The sequence below is a fragment of the Mytilus galloprovincialis genome, chromosome 10, assembly GCF_965363235.1.
Source record: "Mytilus galloprovincialis chromosome 10, xbMytGall1.hap1.1, whole genome shotgun sequence".
NCBI lineage: Eukaryota > Metazoa > Mollusca > Bivalvia > Mytilida > Mytilidae > Mytilus > Mytilus galloprovincialis.
Window position 1 is genome coordinate 11,960,088 of NC_134847.1, and position 27,109 is coordinate 11,987,196.

Genomic DNA, 27,109 nt, shown 5'->3' on the forward strand with positions numbered 1-27,109 from the left:
AAGTGTATGTATTGTGAAACTTCATATCGTCGGCCCATGTTGTTATTTTATCCAAGCCTGGTAGATTCAGATTATTCATTTTAGTTGTATCAACAATAAAATCATGTGTGTTCAGATAGCATGCTTTCTGTAATGTTTACAATTTTTCACGACCTTAATGGCGACCAGATATCGATGACCTCGTGCGGACATTTGCAATACTAAGGGAGATAATTAGAAAGACCTGTCTATAATGTGAAAAAAATCTTCAGAATTATACAAATCATAATGATTGAAACTCATGATCATTGATGAAGTTATTAAGGATGTACTTAGGTGAGGTTAGGTGAAAATTAATAAATTAAGAAGTTAAAATTAATACTATAACCTGGAAGAGCATCAATTAAGGATAAAAATAAGCTAAAAATATTAACAGGTCATGGACCTCCTTTTCGAGATATTTGAGATTTAAAATATGGCGGGAAAAGGCTGACTCGGACTTTTACCTTATATTTGCATTGGTATTATTAGTTCTCAAAACAAAAGAAAGAAAATTAAGAATCTTCAAAAATTTTGGTAAATGACCTTTCATGAGCTATTAAGTCTTATATGAAAAAATAAATGGGTGTTATGGGGCAAAATATTTTACATTTTATTGTATGGAAAAGCACCAAGGAGTCCGAACATTTGACACAAATTCCAAAACCTCACTTAAGTACATCCTTAAATGTCTCAAAATCTGTAGTCAAGTCATACAAAACCTCACAAATACCCCACCATTTTGCTCTGTAAATAAAGGATTAAAGTGGGCAGTTCTGTGGGTTAAGATTCTGAAAATTGCCACAGGTGTATTAGCTTTTATAGGTTTCATATCATAACTTTTTGTGTAATTACTTTTTATGAAGCAATTTATACATCCTGGAAGGCCATACTTTTAGTATTGAATGGAATTAATTAAGTATAGACTGTTCCCGCCGATTACAACATCTTAATAAATGACAAAGATTATTACGCATTAAATACAGCACTGTATAGTGACTAGTGCCTGAAAGCTTGTGCAGAACTCGAATAGCAGGTGTTCCATGAACAAAATTTTGTCGATTAATTGAATTTGATGAAGATTTCCATTTATTTTGTACCTGCCAGAGGTATTTATAGCTAACGAGAAAAGAAGTAATTAAATATAATAACAATTCAAACACCTGATCCCCGGCAGATAATTAACTATTGTGGACAAATCAACGAAGAATTTTATACCATCAATGGCGGTATTGTTCCCATGAAATAATGCCTTTCTGGCATTTGATTTAAAAATTAATTGTTTGTGTATTTTGATTCAAAAGGCAAATTTCAGTTGACGTTTTGAATTACCTGTTGCTGTCAATATTTTCAATTCCGTTAAATGATAAGAAATGACTTACGAATTTAACTTTTTTATTAATTTATAATTGGCTGTTTTCAATTTTAAGTAAACTTTTGTGTTCCTTTTTCTAACTGCCAGCTTTGTCAGAATTTTTTGAGTTTTGTATATAACATCACTCCACCCTGTAATGACTAACAAATTGCCTATTAGTAAAGAATCAATTATCCTAATTCATTTGGTCAAATAAGTTAATTACTTGTCTCTCAAGTTAATTTGTAAAAGAACAACAGAAATTAAATTTTGTGAGAAACTAATTTAACTACATAGAAAATAAATAATGTAAAGTGCATAATTTTCATGGAGTTAAAATTTTGAAACTTTCAGTGCAAAATCTACTTGTGAAGTTTTAGTTTAGATTTTTTTCTTGGTCCAAGATTGTGATCATCTAATTCCAACAAATTTACATAAAAGGATATTTCACAATTTTGTCTTGCTCATGAAATTAGAAATAGTAAACCTCTAGCAACTTACTTTCACTAAATAAGTTGCTTTATGTCCAGTGGCAAATATTTCATGCATGTGCAGAATTTTTCTCACTTTACAGTATTGATTGATCCAGTCACTCTAGTTATCTCCCTTTAAGGGATTTTCATTAGAATTATCTCCCTTTTGGGATTGATTGATTGATATATTTTTCTTGCTCAACATCGAGTGGAAAATTTTTAGGAAAAATCTTATCATATGCAAGTTTGAGCACATTATCTGTATTATGTAATGTCCATCCATCTCTATGGCAATCTATTCTAAATTGACAAGTTTTTGAAAGATTTTACAAGATATATACATTTTTGTAGCTTGACTGTTGGCTGTGGTAACCTCATTCTGAATGGTTTAACAATTCCATTTGATATTTAAAGTGTTTAAGACCCAAAACTAGAACAAACAGTCTTTCACATGATTTGATTTCTACCTTTTCCACTGTATTCAAAGATCATGATGTAATTTTCCCTGTCAGTGAATTCAAAATTATGCTGCAAAGTGTACATGTCCTCCCTATAAACCATAATACCTTATACTGATCATTTTTTTTATATTGTAAACAAGTCTTAAATGACGTCCATCAACGAAGATTCATTAAGATTAATTTCTGGATGTCTTCTGATCACGATATTATTATGTCAATTACCGTGGTAACATTTCCTATTCCCAGAAAGCTTTCAATTTTACCGTTAATCATAGGATAATTTTTCAAATTTAAAACCTTTGTTTGATGTTCATTCGTCAGGTATAGAAGACATTTTTTAGAATATAGATTTGATAGCATCATCGTTTGTAATTAGCTTCATCATTTGATAGTGGTATCTGCAGAGAGTCCATCAACTACTAACAACGCTGACAACCATAATAGCTCAATTTTCTCTGATTTTTTTAATGTTATAAACCATTGATATTAAAAGATAAGTTTATCATTTGTATTTCATATAAAAAAAAAATGGTATAATAATCCTCATGACACGGAATTATATTGTCAACCATGTGTTATTGTATTGCTAGTAACAGCAGCTAAACTTCATTTTATCGGGACTATTATATTGTCAGAATTATCGTGGACAGATTCAAAATTATGGGTAATGGTGCGTTACATATTGATACGATCGGCGTTCATGTAATACTACAGATTTCTGATATGATAAAGTCTTTATTACAAAACAAATAAATACCACGGTTCATTATTTACAATATTTGTCGACAAAATGTGCCGTTGAAATTGAAGTCCTGATATCACACTTTTTGTTAAGTGGCAATTTGGTTGGAGTTTATTTGCTGAAAAAGGAAACCGATTTCGTCCATTTTGGGTTTAAATTGATAAATTTTCAGCTAAAATTATTTTATTCATGATTTGTAATGAATAATATTTCAATGTAGTTCGACATGAAATAATTGACATGGGATTAACTTGGCTATTGGGTTAAGTAGCATGACTGAAAATCAGAGGCAACAATTTAATATTATGTGCAAATTAATTTTTTTTAACGCAAATATTTTAAGTAGAGAATAATAAAAAATATGAAATAGCTATCAGCTATATTGAAGTTGAGAAATTTTGTAGGAATTTATGAATTTCTGTTTAAATCAATATACTTAGTAGTAGTAAAATATTATGAACATTTTGTGAAGTCTTTTTTCTCCCTCACTGATTAGTTCGTTAATAATAGCATATATTTTTGAGGCCCCTCATGGGGGGGGGGGGGGGTCCTAGTAATCACATAATCACCATTTTTTTGCCAATATAATCACATAATTATTAAATATTTGCTTATCTTTAGTAATCAAATAATCATAAACTAAAAATAAAGTCCTAGGTAATCAAATAATCATGAAATATTTGGCTTAATAATCAAATAATCATTAAAAAAACGGCCAAGTAATCACATAATCAAAAACCCCATGAGGGCCCTCATTTTTAAAACCTACCAATAAGCCAATACAGAGCACTGAATAATTTGAGTGAGGCCCTTTCACCTGTTGAGTTTTCTAAGTACATGTAGCATGGACTTAGACTACATGTATCTGGTTGCTTGCTTTTAATATAATTTTCTGGACAGCTTTTTTTATCAAATGGTCCATCATTTATTTTGTCTTTGATCAACCTGTCCCAGTGTCAATGGTATTGGGACAGGGTAGGATACCTTTAACTTTGACTTATTATAAATAAGAGAAGAGAATAAACTTTTTCAAATAATTGATGTCATTATTTACATCAAAATTAAGTTGTATTAACTATTTCTACAATGGATCAATTTACATGATTTATAAAAAAAAATTTTTTTTTTTTTAGAAAAAATCTGACATTCATTTCGGATCACTGTTGACATTTGACAAGATGTCTATTTCTTATCAGTGATTTATTTAGAATTAAAATATCGTTCTGGTTCCCTGGTGTGTGTAAAACAAATGTTAAGCTAGGATATCATATGGTCCATATTAGAAAATACATTATAGTCCCAGCAGGCAGCTTAGGTCATTGAGGAAACTTATGTTCCAGTTACATTCTCCATTAAAAAGTGTCAGTGTTTAAGCATGGATCTCTTGTGGTTTCATGGAATTGACATGTTGGATACAATATATATATTGAAAAGTATTTAATATATAGTTGTTTTAATTATTTAAAACAAAATTGACAAATATTTAATGCCTCTGATTATATTGGATATTATCCAGGGAGTGAAAAGTAAACATTGTTTTCAAGGCATGTGTTTTTGTCCATGTTAATTTTACATTGTACATATTCAGTGAAATACAAAGTCTTTGTTTGTTTTGACCCATTGTTCAATGATAATATATCTTAACAGTTTTAAATGTATTTCTTTTTTGTATCACTGGATCCTTACCAAAAAAAAACCAATTCCACGTAAAGTTTGAAAAATTTATGTAGCATTTTTTATGTGTACATTTCTTTTGTATTTCATAGCAATTCAACATATGGCAAAATGAAAGACTTAATTTACCTCAGCAAAGTAAGGGACTAATTTTTGGATCAAACGTGGTTAAAAATTCATTAGACTTGGGGTATTTTGCAAGTGGCCTTAGGAGCTGAACTCAAATTAAAAGCATCTGTGACTTTAAAAAAAAATTAAACCAAGTTGAGAAGATGAGTTTAATACTATGTAGTTTGCTTGGAGGTGACCTTGTGACCTGAGGTAATTTTTGAATGTGACCTTGTGACCTTAGAGAGTGTACCCTATTGGAGCTTCAACTATGCTTCCATCAAACTCTGCCTCATTTCCTTTGGTTAATTTTATGTCCTATAATTTTTAAAATAAGAAGATGTGGTATGATTGCCAATGAGACAACTCTCCACAAGAGATGATTTAAAAATTAACATTTATAGGTCACTGTATGGCCTTCAACAATGAGCAAACTAGTTTACATTTCAGTTACTTTATATATTACTTGGATGATGGTACATAGTGTATCATTGTTAGAAAAATTTAGCATCTTACTGCACTGTTAAAGTAACCTATATGTTCTTTCATTGACTCCGGGAAAGAAATACCAAATAGGACCATTCATACTTTTGTTAAATTGCCATGTTTGGATAAAATAAACACTCTTGTATGTACAATGAGCCTATAAACTAAAAACAGTATAAATTTTATTGAAGAATTTCTTGATTTACAACACCTGGGTTGTACCTGTTCAAAATCAAGTTAAACAAGGCGGAGTTGTGGTTTTATAGTTTGACTTTTTTTATGATTAAGGAGGGGATTATTTTACGGGAGTGTAATTTGAAACCAACGTTTTAATTACCTGTCTTAAAGGTTAACAAATCGAGTGGAATTTGGAAACCGAAACTTGAAACGAGCATCAGTCTTGATGTCCTCTTTGGAAATTGAGACTAGAACCAGATATCGAGCACATTTAGAAATTACGTGTCACTTATTAAAAATGGACATCTGATCTAATATTAAGAATGAAAAATGAAATCTCATGGTTTCGATAATAAGTAACTGTAAACGAAGCTGGTAAAATGATAATCATGGTGATAATGTCAAAACTTTTGACCCATTCAATTATGGGCCACATACCCTTAAACAATCTCCCATGCCAACTTATAAATGTCATAATTGATTTAACTACCTGGGATATCATCACATTGTATGACAGGAAAAAACTATAGTCCCTTTAAATATCATCTCACACCTGTGAATGTTCGACGGGGATTAGCGCTTATCTATTTTTATCATATTTTGGTGAAAAAGTATTTAAGGAATAAAATTGATCGACCTAATTTTTTAAATGTCACCAAATTTTATGTAAATTTTTTACCGATTATATAAATCTGCAGTCGTTTGCGTTAAAAAAGTAGATAAACATAATTACAACAGCAGGTTCTTTAAATATTTTTTTAAAGTAATTAAAAACCTTTTGAGTAGTTTGAAATGGCATGTGTCAGCTATACAGATTAAATTTTATGCAATAAATGTTAGTTTAAATATTTGAAATGAAAATTTATATATACATGGGAGACAACTCCTTTTGTCACAAACTCATCTTTCAGGCCGTGTCATTTCTCTTCTGAGTGCCGTTTTAAGTATCTTAAAACAAACTGTTTACCAAGATGATTAAACATTTATTATTTAAAGCAATATTTGTGTTTCTGAACAAGATGGTTCTATTTAATACCATAAAAAATACAGGCACATGTTTTTTGGTCTTTTTTTTACCTCCTTACCTTTATTTAACACTGATATCTTTGCAAACTTGGTTTTACTTGCTTATGTTAAATTAGTTGAAGAAGGCTCAATTATTAATACACTGCAATGAAGTGATTGTTGTTAGTTGCTTTTAGTTGCTGTATTCATGTGTTATTTTATTGTTTTCCGGTCTGTGTCTCTGTTCGTCCGTCTGTCCCAATTTACTGTTACAAATTGTGATTCAAATGAAGAGGTGTCTCGTTGTTACTCATACCACATTTTCTTACATCTATTATACCGGTAGTATAGCTTGTAGAATATTTTTGCTATAGCACCTTTCTAAGAACTGTCAATGATGAAACTTGTTAATTAAAGCAGATCAATACATTGCATAACACACATTTATGCATACAACTATTAATATTTATTGCAAAGTATAATGATCCTGAGCGTATGTTTTATAAAAAGACTAACACAACGAAGTTACAATGTCTTTTTTTCTTTCAATTACTTAAATTCTATTCATTTTAAAATAATCAGTAATATGTAAATTACTTTAAATTATTAACACATAATTATTTTACAAAATGTTTTTTTTCTGTTATAAATCCTAACCCTTTAGTACTATAAATTTTGTACTCTTTTTCAGGAGAGGTCTTTTAGCTTTATACATGGCAAATATCGTAAGTAAAATTTATATTTCATTTTTCAATCTATATACAAATTAATCCTGACAGGTACAGTATACTGAGTGTTTTGCAATAGTCTCTTTACTTTAATTAAGAAATAATTCTTTCATGCCATGCTCTATGCTCATTTTAACATGGGTAAATGTCTACAAATATAATGCCTACCCATGTTAAAATGAGCATCGAGCATGGCATGATAGAATTATTTCGATTCTAATAGGATTCTAATAGGAATATTTTGACTTTTGTACTTCGAAGCAGACCTATAGTAGACTCTCGAAATGTCGCCATTTTGATTTGATGAACAAAAACGTTATAGAAAAATCAACAGTTTATCAATAAAAAAAGAACAAACACATTTAAACTTACTTTTAAAAAGTTTTTTATTTAATTTCCTAGCGAGCAACACCATACAAAATGTCCATTTTGATGTCTGGCGTTGTTCAAAATCCATCTGACGTTGCAATTTCAATTGTGACGTCAATCACGTGCAGCCCATGTTCTATTCGAATTAGAACATGGTTTTGTACCCAAAGCTAAAGCAGAACGTCATATTAGAATATGGAATTTAGTTCTAATGCAATTAATTCAGTAGCAATGATGTCTCTCAAAACTCTTTTTATGTCCCAATTATTATGCCCCATTTATGGGAATTATGTTTTCTGGTCTATGCTTCCTTTCGTTCATTCGTCTGTCTGTTCATTGTTCTTTTCGTCTGTTTGTCTGTCCATTTGTCTGTCCAGGCCACTTCAGGTTAAAGTTTTTGGTCCAGGATGTTTTTAATGAAGATGAAGTCCTATCAACTTGAAAATTAGTACACATGTTTTTTATGATATGATCTTTCTAATTTTAAATGCCAAATTAGAATGTTGACCCCAATTTTACGGTCCACTGAACATAGAAAATGATATTGCGATTGGGGCATCCATGTACTATGGACACATTCTTGTTTACATTCAAGTGGAAGCAACCCCTTTGGAGTCATTATTTCATGGGTACCAAATTTTATGGTTTGAGGAAAAATCATATCTTTTGGGGAAGTATAATGTCCTTGTTTTGACAAAGTCTGCATACATAGGGGCAGATCCAGCCATTTGAAAAAAGGGGGGGGGTTCCATTCATCTAACCAGCTAAAGATTTGATGTAAACAAATTCCAATCTAATACTATGATCATATGTATGTTGATTGAAAGATGAAATTTGATTTATCTATTCAGGGTGGTCTTAATTACATTAGATGGATAAACATATTTTGGACACAGGGAAACGCTTTTTAAAAAAATATGTTTCAAATAACATGACATAATTTGCACTCCTAAGGGAAATTTCATAAATATACGTCAAAAGTAAGGAAATATGACATTTTATAAATATATAATAAAAATAAAAAGATGTGGTATGATTGCCAATGAGACAACTCTCAACAAGAGACAGAATGACACAAAAATTAACAACTATATATAGGTCACTGTATGGCCTTCAACAATGAACAAAGCCCATACCCAATAGTCAGCTGCAAAGGCCCTGAATTGGCCTGAATGACAAATGTTAAACAATTCAAACGAGATAACTAACAGCCTCATTTATGTACAAAATAATGTGCCAAAAAAAATATGTTAAAAACAGTTTATTATTAACAACACAAACAAATTATGAGTTGTAATTGGAAACAAATATGTTTTTCAAATCGGCAAAGTTTATAAAAATGTGACAATTTATATGATAATACCAATTACATTCTGATATGTATGTTTGTGTTTATTTTCTTGAGTGTTACAACCATTAGAAATGTTGATTTACACCCATTTACACATTTGCAACAATTAACAATTATATTTGTCTATTGTAATAATGCAGGAAGTTGTTGGGCTAAAAAAAATTGTTATGAACAATCGAATATGGATATTTTAATTGTGTAAAGTGCGAAATTATCAAGTTTAAGGGTTGCATGTACTTTATAAAAAAATTGCTTCACTCAGTCTGTGATCTAATCATAAAGTCTATCTGTCCATCCTTCCTTTAGTCTGTCCAAACTATCATTTTAAGATTGCAGTGCTAAGACAGCTTACAATGAAGTCTTGGTCACTCACATCAACTTTACTCTTTGTTCACATGTTCATTATGATCACAACTTTTCTATTGTCATGCAAAATTTCAGTTTCAGCCTCAATATGACAGTTAATTGACCTTCAGCCTCAATATGACAGTTAATTGACCTTCAGCCTCAATATGACAGTTAATTGACCTTCAGCCTCAATATGACAGTTAATTGACCAATGACAGATGCTAGTATAAACCTGGATTATTGTTTTTTCCTGAATACTGCATTTCATTTTCATTATTGATAGAATAGTATAATTGTGCTCTAATCATATCTTAATTAACTTTGTTTTAACTTGTTTTTGGATTCAACTAGTTTTCAGATTTGGCTAGTTTTCGGATTTGGCTAGTTTTCAGATTTGGCTAGTTTTCCTGCCAAAGGTTGATACTTTGATATCCTCCAATCTCCTTCACCTGACTGCCAGGATCTAGCCAAGTGTTCTAGGTATTACTATTAAACACTAAAACTAAATTATTTTTTTTTGGTGTTGTGTCCATCCCTATTTTCATAGGTCGGGTGTGTCTATTTTTCTGTATTGGTCTTTGCATTATGTATACGGGTTTTGCTTTTTGTAATTAGTTAATACTTCAGCTTCATTATGTATATATCTTATATTCATTTGATAAAATTTACTGTTTGCATAGCATGAATTGTTCTTAATAATGAGGATGTTCTTATCCCAAGCATAAAAACATAGCCGTATTTGACACAACCTATTTCAACTTTTGATCTTCAGTGCTGTACTACTTTGTACTTTTTTTCACTTTCGATCTTTTATATCTGGGCGTCACTGGTGAGTCTTGTGTGGACGAGGCGCGTTTTTGGCGTATTGAATTTTAAACCTGATGCCTTTTTGTTATAGATCTATTAATCATGTGTTTCTTTGTCTAATACGTTCTCCTATTTATTTGTATTGTAGTCCTGTAATATTATGTTGTCATTTCAATGTTATATTTAACATTGCCATTAAAGTGCGAGGTTTGGCATGCCACAAAACCAGGTTCAATCCACCATTTTTATCTTTTAAAATGTCCTGTACCAAGTCAGGAAAATGGCCATTGTTATATTATAGTTTGTTTCTGTGTGTGTAACATTTTAACGTTGTGTTTCGGTTGTGTCTTTTGTTTTCTCTTATTAGCTCACCTGGCCTAAAAGGCCATGTGAGCTTTTCTCATCACTTGGCGTCCGTCGTCGTCGTCGTCGTCGTCGACGTCGTCGTCTTCGTCGTCGACGTCGTTGACGTCGTTAACAATTTTTCAAACATCTTCTCCTCTGAAACTACTGAATGGATTTGAATGAAACTTAGCATGATTGTTCCTTAGATTATCCTGCACAAAGTGTGTGCTTCGATTTTTGATCCGTCAAAAAACATGGCAGCCGTTACTTAAAATAGAACATAGGGGTCAAATGCAGTTTTTGGCTTATATCTCAAAAACGAAAGCATTTAAAGCAAATCTGACAGGGGTTAAAATGTACATTAGGTCAAGATCTATCAGCCCTGAAATTTTCAGATGAATCAAACAAACCATTGTTGGGTTGCTGCCACTTAATTGGTAATTTTAAGGAAATTTTGCAGTTTTTGGTCATTATCTTGAATATTATTATAGATAAAGATAAACTGTAAACAGCAAAAATGATCAGCAAAGTAAGACCTACAAATAAGTTAATATGACCAAAATTGTCAATCGACCCCTTAAGGGGTTATTGTCCTTTAATGACAATTTTTCACAATTTGTTCATCACATTTCCTAACTTTAAAAAATCTACTCCTCTGAAACTACTGAATGGATTTGGATGAAACTTAGCATGATTGTTCCTTAGATTATCCTGCACAAAGTGTGTGCTTCGATTTTTGATCCGTCAAAAAACATGGCCGCTGTTACTTAAAATAGAACATAGGGGTCAAATGCAGTTTTTGGCTTATATCTCAAAAACGAAAGCATTTAGAGCAAATCTGACATGGGGTAAAAATGTTCATTAGGTCAAGATCTATCAGCCCTGAAATTTTCAGATGAATCAAACAAACCATTGTTGGGTTGCTGCCACTTATTATTGGTAATTTTAAGGAAATTTTGCAGTTTTTGGTCATTATCTTGAATATTATTATAGATAAAGATAAACTGTAAACAGCAAAAATGATCAGCAAAGTAAGATCTACAAATAAGTTAATTATGACCAAAATTGTCAATTGACCCCTTAAGGGGTTATTGTCCTTTAATGACAATTTTTCACAATTTGTTCATCATATTTGCTAACTTTAAAAAATCTTCTCCTCTAAAACTACTGAACCAAATTCAACCAAACTTCAACTGAATGATCAGTAGGGTGTATAAAAAAAAGTTTGTGCTTTATTTTTTATTTCGTCAAAAAACATGGCCGTCATGGCTAAAAATAGAACACAGGGTAAAATGCAGTTTTTGGCTTATATCTAAAAAAACTCCAGCATTTAGAGCAAATAAGACAAGAAGTTAAAGTATTTATTAGGTCAAGGTCTACCTGTCCTGAAATTTTCAGCCGAATTGGGTAACTGGTTTTTCAGGTATAATGCCCCTGAATTGATGATTTTAAAGAAATTTTGCAGTTTTTGGTTATTATCTTGAATATTATTATAGATACAGATAAACTGTTAATAGCAAAAATGTTAAGCAAAGTAAGATCTACAAATTAGTCAATTTGACCAAAATTGTCAATTGACCCCTTAAGGCGTTATTGCCCTTTAAAGACTTTTTTCACAATTTGTTCATCATGTTGACTTACTTTAAAAAATCTTCTCCTTTGAAACTGCTGTATCAATTTCAGCCAAACTTAGGCTAAACAAGTACACTCCCGTGATATCGCGGGTCCGTGACTGAATTAAAGTATATAACTATGCCTTTAGCCTTATTTTAGTAATTGGTATTGTCATCTGATAAAGTCATGTCGATTATAAGATACACAGTTTTCTCTGCTTTCAAATCTTTCTGTTTGAACCCGTCGACCTGGAACTTATCAATTATTGGAAATATTAATTATTTGGAAAACAAAAGGTCCAGGCTATCCAGGAATGGGGTATTTTTTAATCAACAGCATTGTCCTATATTAGTTATCTTAGAAAGTCTTGCTGATTGCTGAATAAAGCTACAATAGGGAACAATTTGACGGTGATTGAATTTAGTAGTGTCAGCCCTTTGATTATGACCCGTGTATATATCAAAATCCTAAATACACCGTTTGGTGGTGCGCCTGTCAAATGCGGAATGTACAGATAAGGCTATAGCTAACAGGTGAATATACTATTGGTATCGGTATCGGATTAGACCCGGAACTTGTTAATTATTGGCAATATTAATTATGTGGAAAACAAAAGGGTCTGGAGTGGTGTAATTTTTAATCTACACCATTGTCCTATATTAGTTATATGTAGAGTTGAATTCTTTGATTTGTCATTTTTACCCGATGACGGCTGACAAATTGGACCTCGTAATTTTAGTATTATAGATGAGTTTCAGAGTATCTAGTATAAATTTTATATTTCATTTCCTTGTATGTCAGAAACATAGCTCCTATGGCTAAAATAGAACATAGGAGAAAATGATTTTTTTTTGCTTTTGAAGAAAATAGGACGATTCAAAGAACATTTAAATAAATTGAAAAGCCAAAATAATCATTGATGAGAGATTTAACCAAAAAAATTAAGGTGAGCGATTCAGGCTCTTGAGAGCCTCTTGTATTTGAGTGTGAATTCACATTACTATAAGACGTGTCACGGTACTTTTCTATCCAAAATTCATGTATTTGGTTTTGATGTTATATTTGTTATTCTCATCGGATTTTGTCTAATGCTTAGTCCGTTTCTGTGTATGTTACATTTTAATGTTGTGTCGTTGTTCTCCTCTTATATTTATTGCGTTTCCCTCAGTTTTAGTTTGTTACCCCAATTTTGTTTTTTGTCCATAGATTTACGAGTTTTGAACAGCGGTATACTACTGTTGCCTTTATTCATCAGGAGTTAAATACCAAAGCTACTTGATATTTGACACTGTCGGATTCAATGCAGATGAAAAAAATGCATTTCATACATGTACCATAATACTTCCCTAATGATTACATGAATTTCTCTCTTAAATCATTTTAAAAGAATTGTTCACAGTTTGTGTTGTTCGACTTGCTATCTCGTTGACATATACCTCACACCCGCATGTTTGGTAATTCATTGTTGTGCAGTAATTTGTTCTTAACATTAAAGTACATCTTAAGCACAGAGTTTCAAGTGTGAGCTGCATTCCTCGTGTGGTGGTTGCTTGATAGGAAGAAATAGTTTATTGCTCTGTACCAAATGTAGTAACATCACAACGACTTATCTTTTGTCGTGTTTAATACCATTTATAATATATAAAAGGTTTTATCTGTTGCAGATAAATCGGTAGACTTTATATCGCCATGTTTGTTTTTGGTGAATAAACGATACTGAAAGAAACGACAATAAAAGGTGGATGAAAGTCCGCCCCTCACATAATCGTCATTTCACATTATTACCGATTTTGACACGGGTTATACATTGTCTCCTCGTCTCTCCTATGTGTCACCTCAGCGATTTAAATGGAAAAGTAAATTTGTCATCTTATAAATAAATTATTAGTGAAGATTATACGTCTTAACTGAGAGGTATTAAAGAATAAAGACATCCAGCAATTTCAATTTACGATCATGTATAGGTGAGAGATGCCCTTGGAATGAGACAAAAAATCAACCAAGATGGTTACACATGAGAAGTTACGCTTACACATTTATAATTGCTCCTTCACAGATTATTTTAGTGAAATTCATTACCTTTTTTTCATACAAACGACAGGGTATTTTTCGAATCTATTCTACGATAATAATTGGGGGTTAGACAGGAGAGTGATTCTTAACAATCGTCCCACAAAATCTTATTTACACCTTGGCCAACCATGTGAAAATTTTTTGTAAATAACAATAATCTGGGTCCCACTGTCACTTAATCAATGGCACATGAAAAGACTAGTTATAAGCCTTTACAGGATGCGGTAGTTCGTTAAGTTTCCTGTTGATAGTGTCAATGGTGTCATAGAGTTTTTTCGGTGCAGTTATTGAATTTTAAAATTTTCACAAATGCATTATAATTACTAACAAACATCTCTCTGATTTCAGTATCAATGTAAATTTCAGCATTTATATTTAATTGAGTATTACAAATTGAAAACTCGGTGGTAAAAGAACACCGTTCCAAACGTGATTGAATTGAAAATTTCAGAATTAACTACTCATACATAATTCTTATCAGATTCATACAGAATTATAAAGAAAATAATTACAAGATTTTTGTACATGTATTATTCTTTAAAATTGACATACATGAAGTTTTTAAATTACATAAAGGATAATTTTGAAATTTGAAATTAAAATTACGCGTTAATTGATACCAAAGGATCTAGCTAACTGTGCAATAGATAATGCATGAAAAAAAAAATCAATTATGAATTTAATTTGAAGATATATACAACTTGAACTTAGACAAATTTACAAGGTTTTAAATTAGCATTAGAATAACATTGCCAAATCCAGTTAAATTGACCCATGGGACTTCATATTCTTAGACAGATGATGGGTGTCAACCAGTTAGTGAGAAACAACTGTTGATGTTAGAATTAATTTAAAAAAAAAATTAATTAATGAAATATAGAAGCTGAGACAGCACCCTGCAAGAAAAGATCACAAACAAAATCTTGAATAATTCATATTTATATAGAAATTAGCCTTAATTAGGACATGTTGAATGGTTGCTAATGAAGTAACTATCCATCAGAGTCTAAATGACATTGATGTAAGTACCTATAGGTCACAGTACTGCCTTCAACAATGAGAAAAACCCCATACCACATAGTTAGCTAAACAAAGGTCCAGAACTATATATTCAAACCAAAGATCTAATGGTTTGATTCATGTACAAAACAATAAGTTAAGGTGGTACCTAACACTACAGGGAGATAACTCTGTAAAATCATCTAAACGTTTTAATTACGTTGTGTTGTTAAGGGAATATTAAGCTTTTCAATGATCAAAATAAGTGTTTGTCAAACTGCTATATAACCAGTGTAATTTTTCTGATAAAACGGTTGGTTCAAATTCTTTGAAATTTTTATATTTTTGTAAAAGGGTCAAAGTAAATACTTTGTCAAAATTTTTAGAAAATTAAACGAGCCAAATTAATTTTGATTAAAGTGTTGGGTACCACCTTAAAATCAAATATGATAAACAAATGACAACCACTGAATTACAGGTTTCTCACTCACAGAAATTGATACTACAGGCAGATATAATATGTTGCAGGGTTAAACATAATAGTTGCAGGTGCAAAACACTCCTTTTAACCCATGACATTAATTTAACAGTAAAACATCAGAACAAACAATACAAAAAATCAGTTGATAAGGAAAAGCTCATTAGATCAATAAAAAGCACAAAAACCTTAATAAAATGTACAGATCTGAGAGTACTCTCAGTTACTGATAGCTAGTTCAAAGCCAATAAAAACTATTAAAAAGATCTGTTATTGAAGACTAAAATATCAATCTCTACACATCCAACATCCAATGAATTTTGAAGAAAATGGTGGGTTAAACTTGGTTTTACAGCTAGCTAAACCTCCAACTTGTATGACACTTGATTATATTTTCAAATTATTTGTGAAATTGTGTCAAATACTGAACTTAATAATGCAATAAAGTCTCAGGACTTATGTGTGATAACCTTCTCGAAACATTTTCAAATTACTAAACCCCCCTTTTTTTATTCAGGCTACAGAAACACTGTATAGAATGGTTGTAGCCCGGGGGTGGTTTAAACCTGTACCACATGGTGAGGTGAGTAATACATATGTAATACATCTGTGATGTGTATTTGTGTATAGACTATAGATGTGTGAATATCTTTTAATGTGGTGATTAATTGGATTTTATGTGTTATGGGACCGAACTAAAGTCAATTGGTAATGATTATCAAGCATTACCAAATAAGGCATTATTCTTAGATTGCTCTGACATACCATAATCAGTTTTGGGGACTAGTTTGTGTTGGGGCTGTAAGATGTTAAGGGGTATGCTTAGGAAACATGAAAATTTCAGATGATTACTCTGAAAATACACTGATCCTTAATGATGCATATGTTTTTATGTGTGTTTATGGTGTATGCCTGTATAAAAAAGAATCTGTCATGGTTTTTTTTCTTTTGGCAAAAGGAAACCGGCTTGATCATTTAATGAACTAGTTTAACCATGACCCTAATGTCATCATATGTAAATTTGTATTTTACTAGTAATACTGTTGAATTTATCTTAATTTATTTTACTTATGTTGCAGTTTCAGAAATTTACCTTACAAAGATAGATAACTCCGTCTTATAATTAAAAGATGCTTACATAACTTCAAATATTTACTCTCACAATAAGTTTACATACAACAGGCTATTATTTGAACTTGGAATTATTTTTAATTATAGAATTTGCATTATTTCTTGTGTTTAAATTTTTTAATAAATTCTATGTTTATTTGGTGTTATGATGTTTTGAGCGGTTCATAACACTTTCCATAAAATGTATTTTGGTTAGATCGTGTTGTGCGCGGCACAGTACATTCTAGTGAAAATATACTATTTTCTTTGTAATAGAAAGTGTTGTGCGCAGCACAGAACATCATATTACAAAATAAACATGGAATTTATTAAGAATTTCAATAACAAGAATTTAAGCAAATTCCAAAATTAAAAATAATTCCAAGTTCAAATAATAGCATGTTATACATACTATTTGCATTGTCACGATTGTGGAGTAAAAATAACTATTTGTGTATTCATTGATAAAAAGCATTTTTTTTTTTAGGAAAATTGTTATAAAAAGAATACCAAATAAAAAGGGTTAAATTTAGCTCAAACGTCAGTGACAGAATTATCAGTGAAAGTGATTAAAATTAATCTTTTTCTTAAATTATTTGTCTCAAGACATTAAGGAATACAATGGGAAAGTGACTCATTTTCTTTGTTTCACTGTTTTGAGGAATTAGACAGGATTTTTCAGGATATTAGATGTCCAATTTCCCATTTTAATTTCGCCCAGATGTTTGATATTTGTTGTGAACTGAATCCCCCTATAATTAATTGTAAATTAACCATTGTTCCTGTTAGTAGTCATTCTTCCTATGAGTAGGCATTGGGACATTTCAAGCTTAAATAAGTCATTTTAATGATTTTTTACAATTGTGTGGACTCAGTCATATGGTTTCTATGTTATTTGCAATTTCAAAGTCTAGCAACTTATTTCAGCAAAAAAATTTACTTAATAATTTAAGTCAGTAATGATCAATTGAATTTTTATGATAAAATTTTATGTGATTAGATCTCCAAGTTCTAAATGTCATATGTTATAAATAAATTATACAGATAGTTAAAAAGATATGCTGTAACAGCACCAAATTGTCAACATTATTATAGATATATGACCATTTTTTTTAGCCTTAATGGAAACAATATTTTGAAAAGTGACTCTCCTATACATTCTTTTTAAATCTTACGTTCAGAAAATAAAAACTCTGGTTGATGATTTTCATTGTTAGAATGCACTGACAATGTATCTTTCTGTGGAGAAAAGGGGAGCTTGGGCACAATTTTTCAGAGACAATTAAACATTTTTTATTATAACAAAATCAAAATATTTTTTCCAGGAACAATACATTCATTTTGGAAGTCAATTTGTTTAATCAGTTCAATTACTTTCAACAAAAACTAACCATTATTTCCTTCCCCTTCTAAATTTTATTTTCTCCTCAATGAATTTAGAAATGAAACAATTTATTAAACACAAACATGCCCCCATAAAAGACAAAATGTTTGGTGCCTAACATTGTGTTACACAAGATATTAAAAAAGAACATCCTATGCCTTCTAACTACAGTATTAATTTGTGTAATGCAATAATGCAGATTACCGTTTGTTCCTGATTGGTTGGTTTGACTCCGGAGACCCCATTAATAAAAACACTAACTTTTCCCCATAAGGATGAAAAAAGGGAAGCTAACATCCCATAAATCATGTATGGCAACTTAGAAAAAATCTTGACAGCTTCCCCCATGGGTCGTAAACTAGACTTTTGAGATTGATTTTATTAGTATTGATAAAGTGTCATGGATAAACAAAGTCATCCCTGATTGGTTAGCTGTTGTTATATTTCCGACTGCCGTGGAGTTATTGTAAATCCTTAAGATTTGTGTTCAATATGTAATCTTGTATCTTAAAGTTAGTTTGCTTAAATTGTGCTACTGGTGAAATTAATCAGCCCAATTTAACCAAACTATTTACAGACTTTTATTGTTACCCACGGCAGCTTGATTCAATACATTGGGAAGTTTTTATAAAGTTACATTGATTACAGAAAAAACAAATAAATACGTGTCAGATGTCATGCTGCTAAAGTCGGAAATACTTGGCATGTTTGATTTAGTTGTAGGACGAACCGATACCTAAAGCCCATAGGTTATGTATTGTCTAATGTCTGCGATATTTGTGAAATATTGATGTTTTTTAATTAAACCTAAGTTCGTTTAGAAGGATTAGACTGTTTGTCAAAGAAAATTAACAAAATAGAATCAAAATCTATATAGTAGTTTATCTTACTTAAGTAGAATCAATAATTAAATACAAGACTTCCTAAATACTATTGACACATTGACTTGTGCGATTTATCAACACATATTACGTGTGACACATTGATAGCCTATCGTTCATTAATTATTTTGACATGTTGAAATCCAATTTTTCTCTTAATCAAGGCCATATTGCAGAACATGATAGTCTGTTTTCTGGTACATGCAGAACAAACTTGTGGTTTTCAATAGATGTTTCAATTTATTAAACAGGCTAATATTTATTAGGTCTTATTTATAAAATGTGGGCTTTAAAATGTACTGTGTGTGTTCTTATAGAGTATGAAAATCATTATTACAACTTAAGGTGGTACCCAACACCTGAACTAAAATTAATTTGGCTCTAATTATCTTAAAATTTGACAAAGTATTTACTTTGACCCTTTGACAAAAATATAAAAATTTCAAAAAATCTGAACCAACCGTTTAATCAGAAAAAATACACTGGTTGTACAGCAGTTTGATAAACACTTATTTTGATCCTTGAGAAGCTTAATATTAACTTATCCATACGTAATTAAAACATTTTTCTCATTTTACAGAGTTATCTCCCTGTAGTGTTAGGTACCACCTTAAATGGTCTTGTTCTGTGCATGAAAGTGAAAATTAGTTGTAATGCAAAAATTTGATCTGCCTCAGATGAAAATTGACCTTTTGCAAAAGCACAATATGTATGTACCTATATAAGACTTTGATTAATTTTGGAACAATCAAATATGAAATAGAAGATGAATTATTGCCTATTTGTACAGTTCTTAAGGTGGTACCTAGCACTACAGGGAGATAACTCTGTAAAATCAGCAGAACGTTTTAATGACATTGTGTTCTTAAGGGAATATTAAGCTTCTCAATGATAAAAATAAGTGTTTGTCAAACTGCTATATATAACCAGTGTATTTTTTCTGATTAAACGGTTGGTTCAATTTTTTTGATTTTTTTTATATTTTTGTCTAAGGGTCAAAGTAAATAATTTGTCAAAATTTTATGAAAATTAAACGAGCCGAAATTAATTTTAGTTGAGGTGTTAGGTACCACCTTTATTATGATACATTAATTTGCAAACTGTTACATACTTTCCATACAGATTTTTTTCAACCTGGAATAGGTTAACAGATAAATAGAAAGAGTTTCAGACATTATATTCAGAACCTTTGACTCATTTTACAATAACTCTAACGAGAAAAATACTTGTAAGTCTACATAAAATGTATTACTTATGATCAGTTTTTATTGAAAGATATTTTTTTGTAAAAAGGGCCCCATGTGTAATAGATATTCTGTTATATAGTCTTTGTTGTAAATGTTCATGCTATACACTGCATTCAGACTACATTAAAACGGGAGTATTGTTCCTTCAACGAAGAGTAAGATTTCAAATAGATTCTAAGTAATGTAAAAACATTTAATGCAGGTTTAAATGAAAATTCTTGATGAAGTGTCAAATTAAGAAATTTCAATAAGAGCTGTTGACAGTATTGTGAATGAATTGATTAATTAAAATCTCCAATTTAAGTGAAGTTTAGCGTATGTCACATATGTTTTGGGTTTCACGATTTGAATTAACTACAAAAACTCTAGCATAATTTATTGTGAAGTGTGTACATAGTTCACGTAAAGTTTTTTTTACAATTTTTATAAAGAAAAGACTATAGTACAGTAAAAGCAGATATTTTTGGATTGGTTTATTTTATCTTAACATTACTGAAAAAACCTCTTTCTAAAATTTAATCGTTCGTGGCGAACAGAATCAGGTGTAACAATAGGTGAAAAATAGAATAGGGCAATCAGGTTGACCTTTAAGAAATATTCTAATTTAAATTAAGTCTACCAAAAAAAAAAAGAAGACCACTTTACTATTAACAGGTTGGCCCTGAAGAAATATTTTAACTTAAACTGTATAAGTATATTTCTAAACCACTACTTAGAGTATTTTGTTTTGTTGCACTGGAATACAATTGAGAATGGGAATGAGGCAAATGTGCCAAAGAGACAACAACCCAACCAAAGAGCAGACAACAGCGGAAGGCTACTATGGGTCCTCAATGCAGCGAGAAACTCCCATACCTGGAAGCGTGCTTCAGCTGGCCCCTAAGCAAAAATTTATACTTAAGGTGGTACCCAACACTTTCACTAAAATTAATTTGGCTCGTTTAATTTTCATAAAATTTTGTCAAAGAATTTACTTTGGCCCTTTGACAAAAATATAAAAATTTCAAAAAATTTGAACCAACCATTTTATCAGAAAAAATATACTGGTTATATAGCAGTTTGACAAACACTAATTTTGATCATTGAGAAGCTTAGTTTTCCCTTAACAACACAACGTAATTAAAACGTTTAGCTAATTTTACAGAGTTATCTCCCTGTAGTGTTAGGTACCACCTTAAGTTCAGTGATAATGGATGTCATATAAATAACATTGCTTAGGAAGCCCCCTTCCTCATCCTTTACTTCCTATGGATCAACCACTGATATCCACTTCTTACTTTGACTGAGGAAAGAAAAATCCTAATCTTCAAAAGCTAGGAGAATGCATGATGTCTTCATATTTAAGAACCAAAGCAAGTTTTCAGTTGCCTTGATTTGACAAAAATTTGCATATTCTTTAAAAATCTAAATTTTCAAAGGGTGTAACTTATCCTAACACAAAATATAGCAAAAAGCCAGTATATATAAAAACAGTTTTTATCAAATTTTAGATTTTTCATTCACAACTTTACTGTAATGAAGCCAGGTGTTGCATACCTGTTATGTTAAAAAATTGAATGAAAAAAATCTCAATAAAAAGAGTAAAGTATAAGATAACATAATACTGTAATAGATTAACAACCACAAAAGGAGGTGTCCAATTTTAACGAAAAAATTATACGCTCAATATATCACTATGACAGTACAGTTATTTCGGCTATAAAAGAATTAAACAATTTTCTTAAGGTTCTGTGTCAGTTTTATTGGGTATGACACTTTTATTTCCACATGTTTTTGGTAGAAGGGTATTTAGGCCACTTCAAATAATTTTTAGTGTTATAGCGTAGAATTTTGTAAAATGATGCCCTTTATGGTTTCTTAGAAAGTTTGTTTTCGATCTGTAAGTTTGACTGTCCCTCTGGTATCTTTTGCCCCTCTTTATGGGTTCTTAAAATGATTATTTTAGAACAGCTTTGAGTATTTTTAATGAATTGCTTCACTTCTTAAACTGAAAACAGGAACAAAGCAATATATTGAACAGTTCAACTGACCACACCAACCATCATTCAATAATGTAGAGAGGATTTTTTTGTTCTGCTAATTTTTAGCTCACCTGGCCGCCAGCGGGGGACTTAGTTTAACATAGGACCCTATGGGAAATGCATACAAATGACTTCTTCTAGAGAACCACTGAATGGAATGAAATCAAACATGGCATGAATGTTCCTTATGAGGTGCTGACCAATTGTTGTTACTTTGTAGCCGATCCATCATCCAAGATGGCCGCCAGCCGGTGACTTAGTTTAACATAGGACCCTATGGGAAATGCATACAAATGACTTCTTCTAGAGAACCACTGAATGGAATGAAACCAAACATGGCATGAATGTTCCTTATGAGGTGCTGACCAAGTGTTGTTACTTTGTAGCCGATCCATCATCCAAGATGGCCGCCAGCGGGGGACTTAGTTTAACATACATGTAGGACCCTATGAGAAAGGCATACAAAAGTCTTCTTCTAGAGAACCAAGGAATTGAATGAAATCAAACATAGCATGAATAGTCTTTTCCTTATGAGGTGCTGGCTAAGTGTTGTTACTTTGTAGTCAAATTTTATCTGTTTTTATATGATTTCAAAAAACCCATGTAGAGTCAGGTGAGCGATACAGGCTCTTGAGAGCCTCTAGTTTTATTAATCGTGACTAATGAATTGAGGACTATTTGCTACCAAAAGTGTCCCCCTACCTCCCTCAAAAATGAAGTCCCCCTATTCCTCCCTCAAAAATGAAGTCCCCCTATTCCTCCCTCAAAAATAAAATGGGTAAGTATCTTGACACATTAAGAAAGGGTAACGTGGGAAGACTCCAAACAGATATACATTTTTATTTTGGTCTTATTTATTTTGGAACTTTGATAAATGCAGCACTTTTTAGACTCTGAGAGCTCTGCTACCTATGTTCACTGTACAACTTTTGTTAAACTACTTTTCTTAATGTTAGACTTTCATGTTTGCAAAGTATTATCAAAAACAGGCTATTATTTGAACTTGGAATTATTTTAAGTTATGGAATTTGCATAATTTCTTGTGTTTAATTTTTTTAATAAATTCCATGTTTATTTGGTATTTATGATCTTTTGAGCGGTTCCTAACACTTTCCATACAATGTATTTTGGTCAGATAGTGTTGTGCGCGGCACTGTACATTCTATTGAAAATATACCATTTTCTTTGTAATAGAAAGTGTTGTGCACAGCACAGAACATTTCAGTACAGGATAAGCATCGAATTTATTAAAAATTTCAATAACAAGAAATCAAGCAAATTCCATAATTAAGAATAATTCCAAGTTCAAATAATAGCCTTTTCAAAGTACTATCACTTTCTGTCCTCTATGACTAAATTATTGCTGATCAGATGTAAAGGACAAGGTACAATAAGGCCCATTTTTGGCCCCCCTATTTTGTCATTTAAAAAAAAATTGTTTTTGAAAGCTACTTGTTACGTTAAAATATTCACTTAGGTTTGAATTTTGTTTGGATGAACTTATTTTAAACATAATGGAAATAAAAGCAAAAAATGGTTTACAGGATAAAAAATGAAAACTATTTTAGACAAGAAAAAAATATATGAATGCTGCATTTTATTAATGAAAATCATGACAACCTATAAAAACAGGATTTATTTAAAGCATATGTTAAAATGTGAAAAAAGTCACATCTATAAATGAATTCAAAGGTTTTATTAATGTGATATATACTTATCTTGTATATTTCACATGAAATTGAAGTAATTTCTGAATTTTCAGTTATTTTTGAAATATTATCAGTTATTTAGGAAAATATTTTATCAATTGGCCTTAAATTCATCCATTTTTTAAAGAGATTGAAAATGTCTTGAAAAAAGGTTTTTATCTCAAGTTTTATGTCATAAACAGGACCTTTTTCTAAATCAACCTTGACCCTTTTTCCCACTAAATGCACTTTGGTTTTTCATTGTTATCTTAATTTTCACTGACATTGCATGCATTACACATAAAGTACATTTTTTATAAGTTGATGCATAATCTGTGCTAGAATAATTGATTTTATAATAAAGTCACAATTTTAAGGGAGTACCCAAGACTTTGATATGGGTTGTTTAATTTTCATAAAATTTTGACAATTTTGCACTGAACCAGTGACAATAAATACTAAAATTATCACAAAATTTTAACCACACATTTAATGTTTACAGGATCAATTTCATTAGTATATATTAGTAATATAATATTTTATTGTTATAAGATTTAATATAATATTAGTTATATAAAACAAATGTTGTGTTAGGCTCTGATCCTGTCCATAACGTTATAGTATGGTATTAGTTTTCTGTTTTGCTTTTTCCAATCATATTGTGTTGTAAAATGATGCCCTTTATGGGTTCTTGATTAGGTTAATAAAATTCTTATGCAGCAGATTGGCAAACACTAATTTTGATCATCATCTCTTTACTAATATACATTTTGTTGTATGTGATAAAAACTTTTGTGCTAGTTTCAAAGAGTTAACTCCCTTTTTTGTAGGGCATATTTGTGAAAATGTTTTAAAGAAAGAAAAAGTATCAGAGTTATTTGTTGCCTTTGGACTAAATAAATATATGCGTTATAACTTAGTGATTCCTCACTTTTTGCTTAAATATAAATAATGAAGATTGAAATATCACCATAATATTAATTTTTGATGACAATGAATTTTTGATAAAGTATAAATATTTCATGAATTTTTCCGTAGGCAATTATGAACTAATCTCGTCAAGTAAAGGTTATATCGATAATTAGAGTACAAGAGATTATTAGCTAAATGAATATTAATTGATTTAACTAATAACCAATTAGTCAAATTCTATTATCGATGGTGTTGATGTCAGGTCAACATTTCTTTGTGGTTTGTGGACATATTTTTCTTTCTATTTAACCAGGCTTTTGTTTCAAAGCAGGTATTGTCAGCTTGAAGGCGAAGTATTAAAATCCTTTCTTTGTGGACATATTTTTCTGACTATTTAACCAGGCTTTATGTCATATCAACTTCAAGACTGAAATATTGAATCCTGAACCAAATTTACAAATTTTTAGATTGGCTAGGGTACACATGTCGAATCTTTCATTTTTAGCTCACCTGACCTGAAAGGTCAAGTGAGCTTTTCTCATCACTTGGTGTCCGGCGTCCGGCGTCCGTCGTCCTGCGTCCATCGTCCGTCGTCCGTAAACTTTTACATAAATCTTCTCCTCTGAAACTACTGTGCCAAATTTAACCAAACATGGCCACAATCATCCTTGGGGTATCTAGTTTAAAAAATGTGTCCGATGACCTTGCCATCAAATCCAGAATTTTTTAACTTGATTTTACTTTTTTCAACTTTGCCTAATAACTAGGATAAAAGGGGAGATAACTCAGATAAAGTGATTCTTTTGTGTTGTGAATTTACTATTGTGTTGCAAGAACACAGATTTACGCTTGACAAAAGCAAGCTAGATAATGTATCCTCTTGCATTGTGAAGTCGCTGATAACTTCTCCTCTCACATTGTGACGTCGCTGATAATGCCTCGTCTCATTTTGAAGTCTTGATACGAGAATTACAGAGCAACAGAGCAGGGTGATATAGGCAAAGGGAAGGACGATAAATATTATTAGAGCTATTTTCTCATATTTTATCTGTAAATTCTATGGTGTTACTTAATTAAGTTTTCTTTTTATCCCAAAAGATTGGGTTTTCCATGCATAATCTATACAAAATCTGAATATTTTGCACAACATTTAGGAAGAAAAGCTGGATGACCGATACTTTTTATTATATTTAAAAAAAAAAGGCACGATAAGTATTGACCTACATAAATTGGACAAATATTTAGACAATTCATAGGTTTTTCTCCTATTGCAAAAGACAAATACCTCTTGTCATCATGTCCATGTGTGTTCTCTGTTGTTGGATTGCTATCCTAGTAGCAAAAACCTGACATCTCTTTTCATTTATATGGTACATTGAAGTTTCCTCCTTTTTTGCACATTATTCGATCTTTTAAGACAGAAAAACCCTGCCAATCTAATTCTAGATTAATAAAAAAACGCTAAGAACATTAGTGCATTTTGTATGCACAATCTTGACAAGCGAAATATAAATTTTAAGCTTATCGACTTTTTCATGAAGTAAACATTATCGGGGAAGACATAAATTGCAATTACAGTTTTCTGTCGGTTTTGTGAATGTAATTGCATAATATGATTATATCGATGGATATTAGATAATCAACGCGGGACAATAGTTCCTTCAAATTACAGATGAGAACGAAGATAATCGTTGCTAGACCATAATTCTTTTTGAATTACTGCCTATTTTATATTTTCTGCTGTTCCAATTATTTTTCAAATTAACAGGAAGTTTTCTGAAGATTACGAAAGTAAAAAAGTTTCTGAATAACTGGTAATGACAATTAATGCAGCTATATGAATTAATATTTGGAAAACCAGTTTTACTATGTTAGATTAAAAACACTTATTTTATCAATAAGAGATTGCATTTAAAAGGACTAAACTCCTCAACAGAGATTTTAAGGGAGCTTGCTTCTCAGTTTCAAAGCTATAAACTTTTCAAAACACTAGCATATATTGATAGGGGATTAATAAAGGAATCAAAAGAGCAAAAAAAATATATAGGTCACCGTGCTTGTTTTCGAGATATTAGCCATTGAAATTTTGGCGGGAAAATGTTCTCTCTTGACTTTTCATAGCTTTATCATTGACAAGTTTAAGTCTTCAAAAACTATTAAAAAGTAGTTAAAATTTAATAAGACTTTAACAGACAGCTTATCATTATACATGTAAAAGAATTATAAAAAGAAAAATGGGGGTCACCGGGCAAATTT

General features: G+C 31.0%; 1 protein-coding gene across 4 annotated transcripts in view; it reads left to right on the forward strand.

Annotated features, from left to right (window-relative positions):
• The window catches only part of LOC143049851 (transmembrane protein 135-like), a 110,223-nt gene that overhangs the window by 10,919 nt on the left and 72,195 nt on the right, over positions 1-27,109 (forward strand). For all 4 annotated transcript variants that reach the window (XM_076223598.1, XM_076223600.1, XM_076223599.1 and 1 more), the window contains 2 exons: positions 7,190-7,223; positions 16,128-16,193. In XM_076223598.1, the coding sequence (XP_076079713.1) occupies positions 7,190-7,223; positions 16,128-16,193 (100 nt within the window). The remainder of the gene's footprint in view (positions 1-7,189; positions 7,224-16,127; positions 16,194-27,109) is intronic.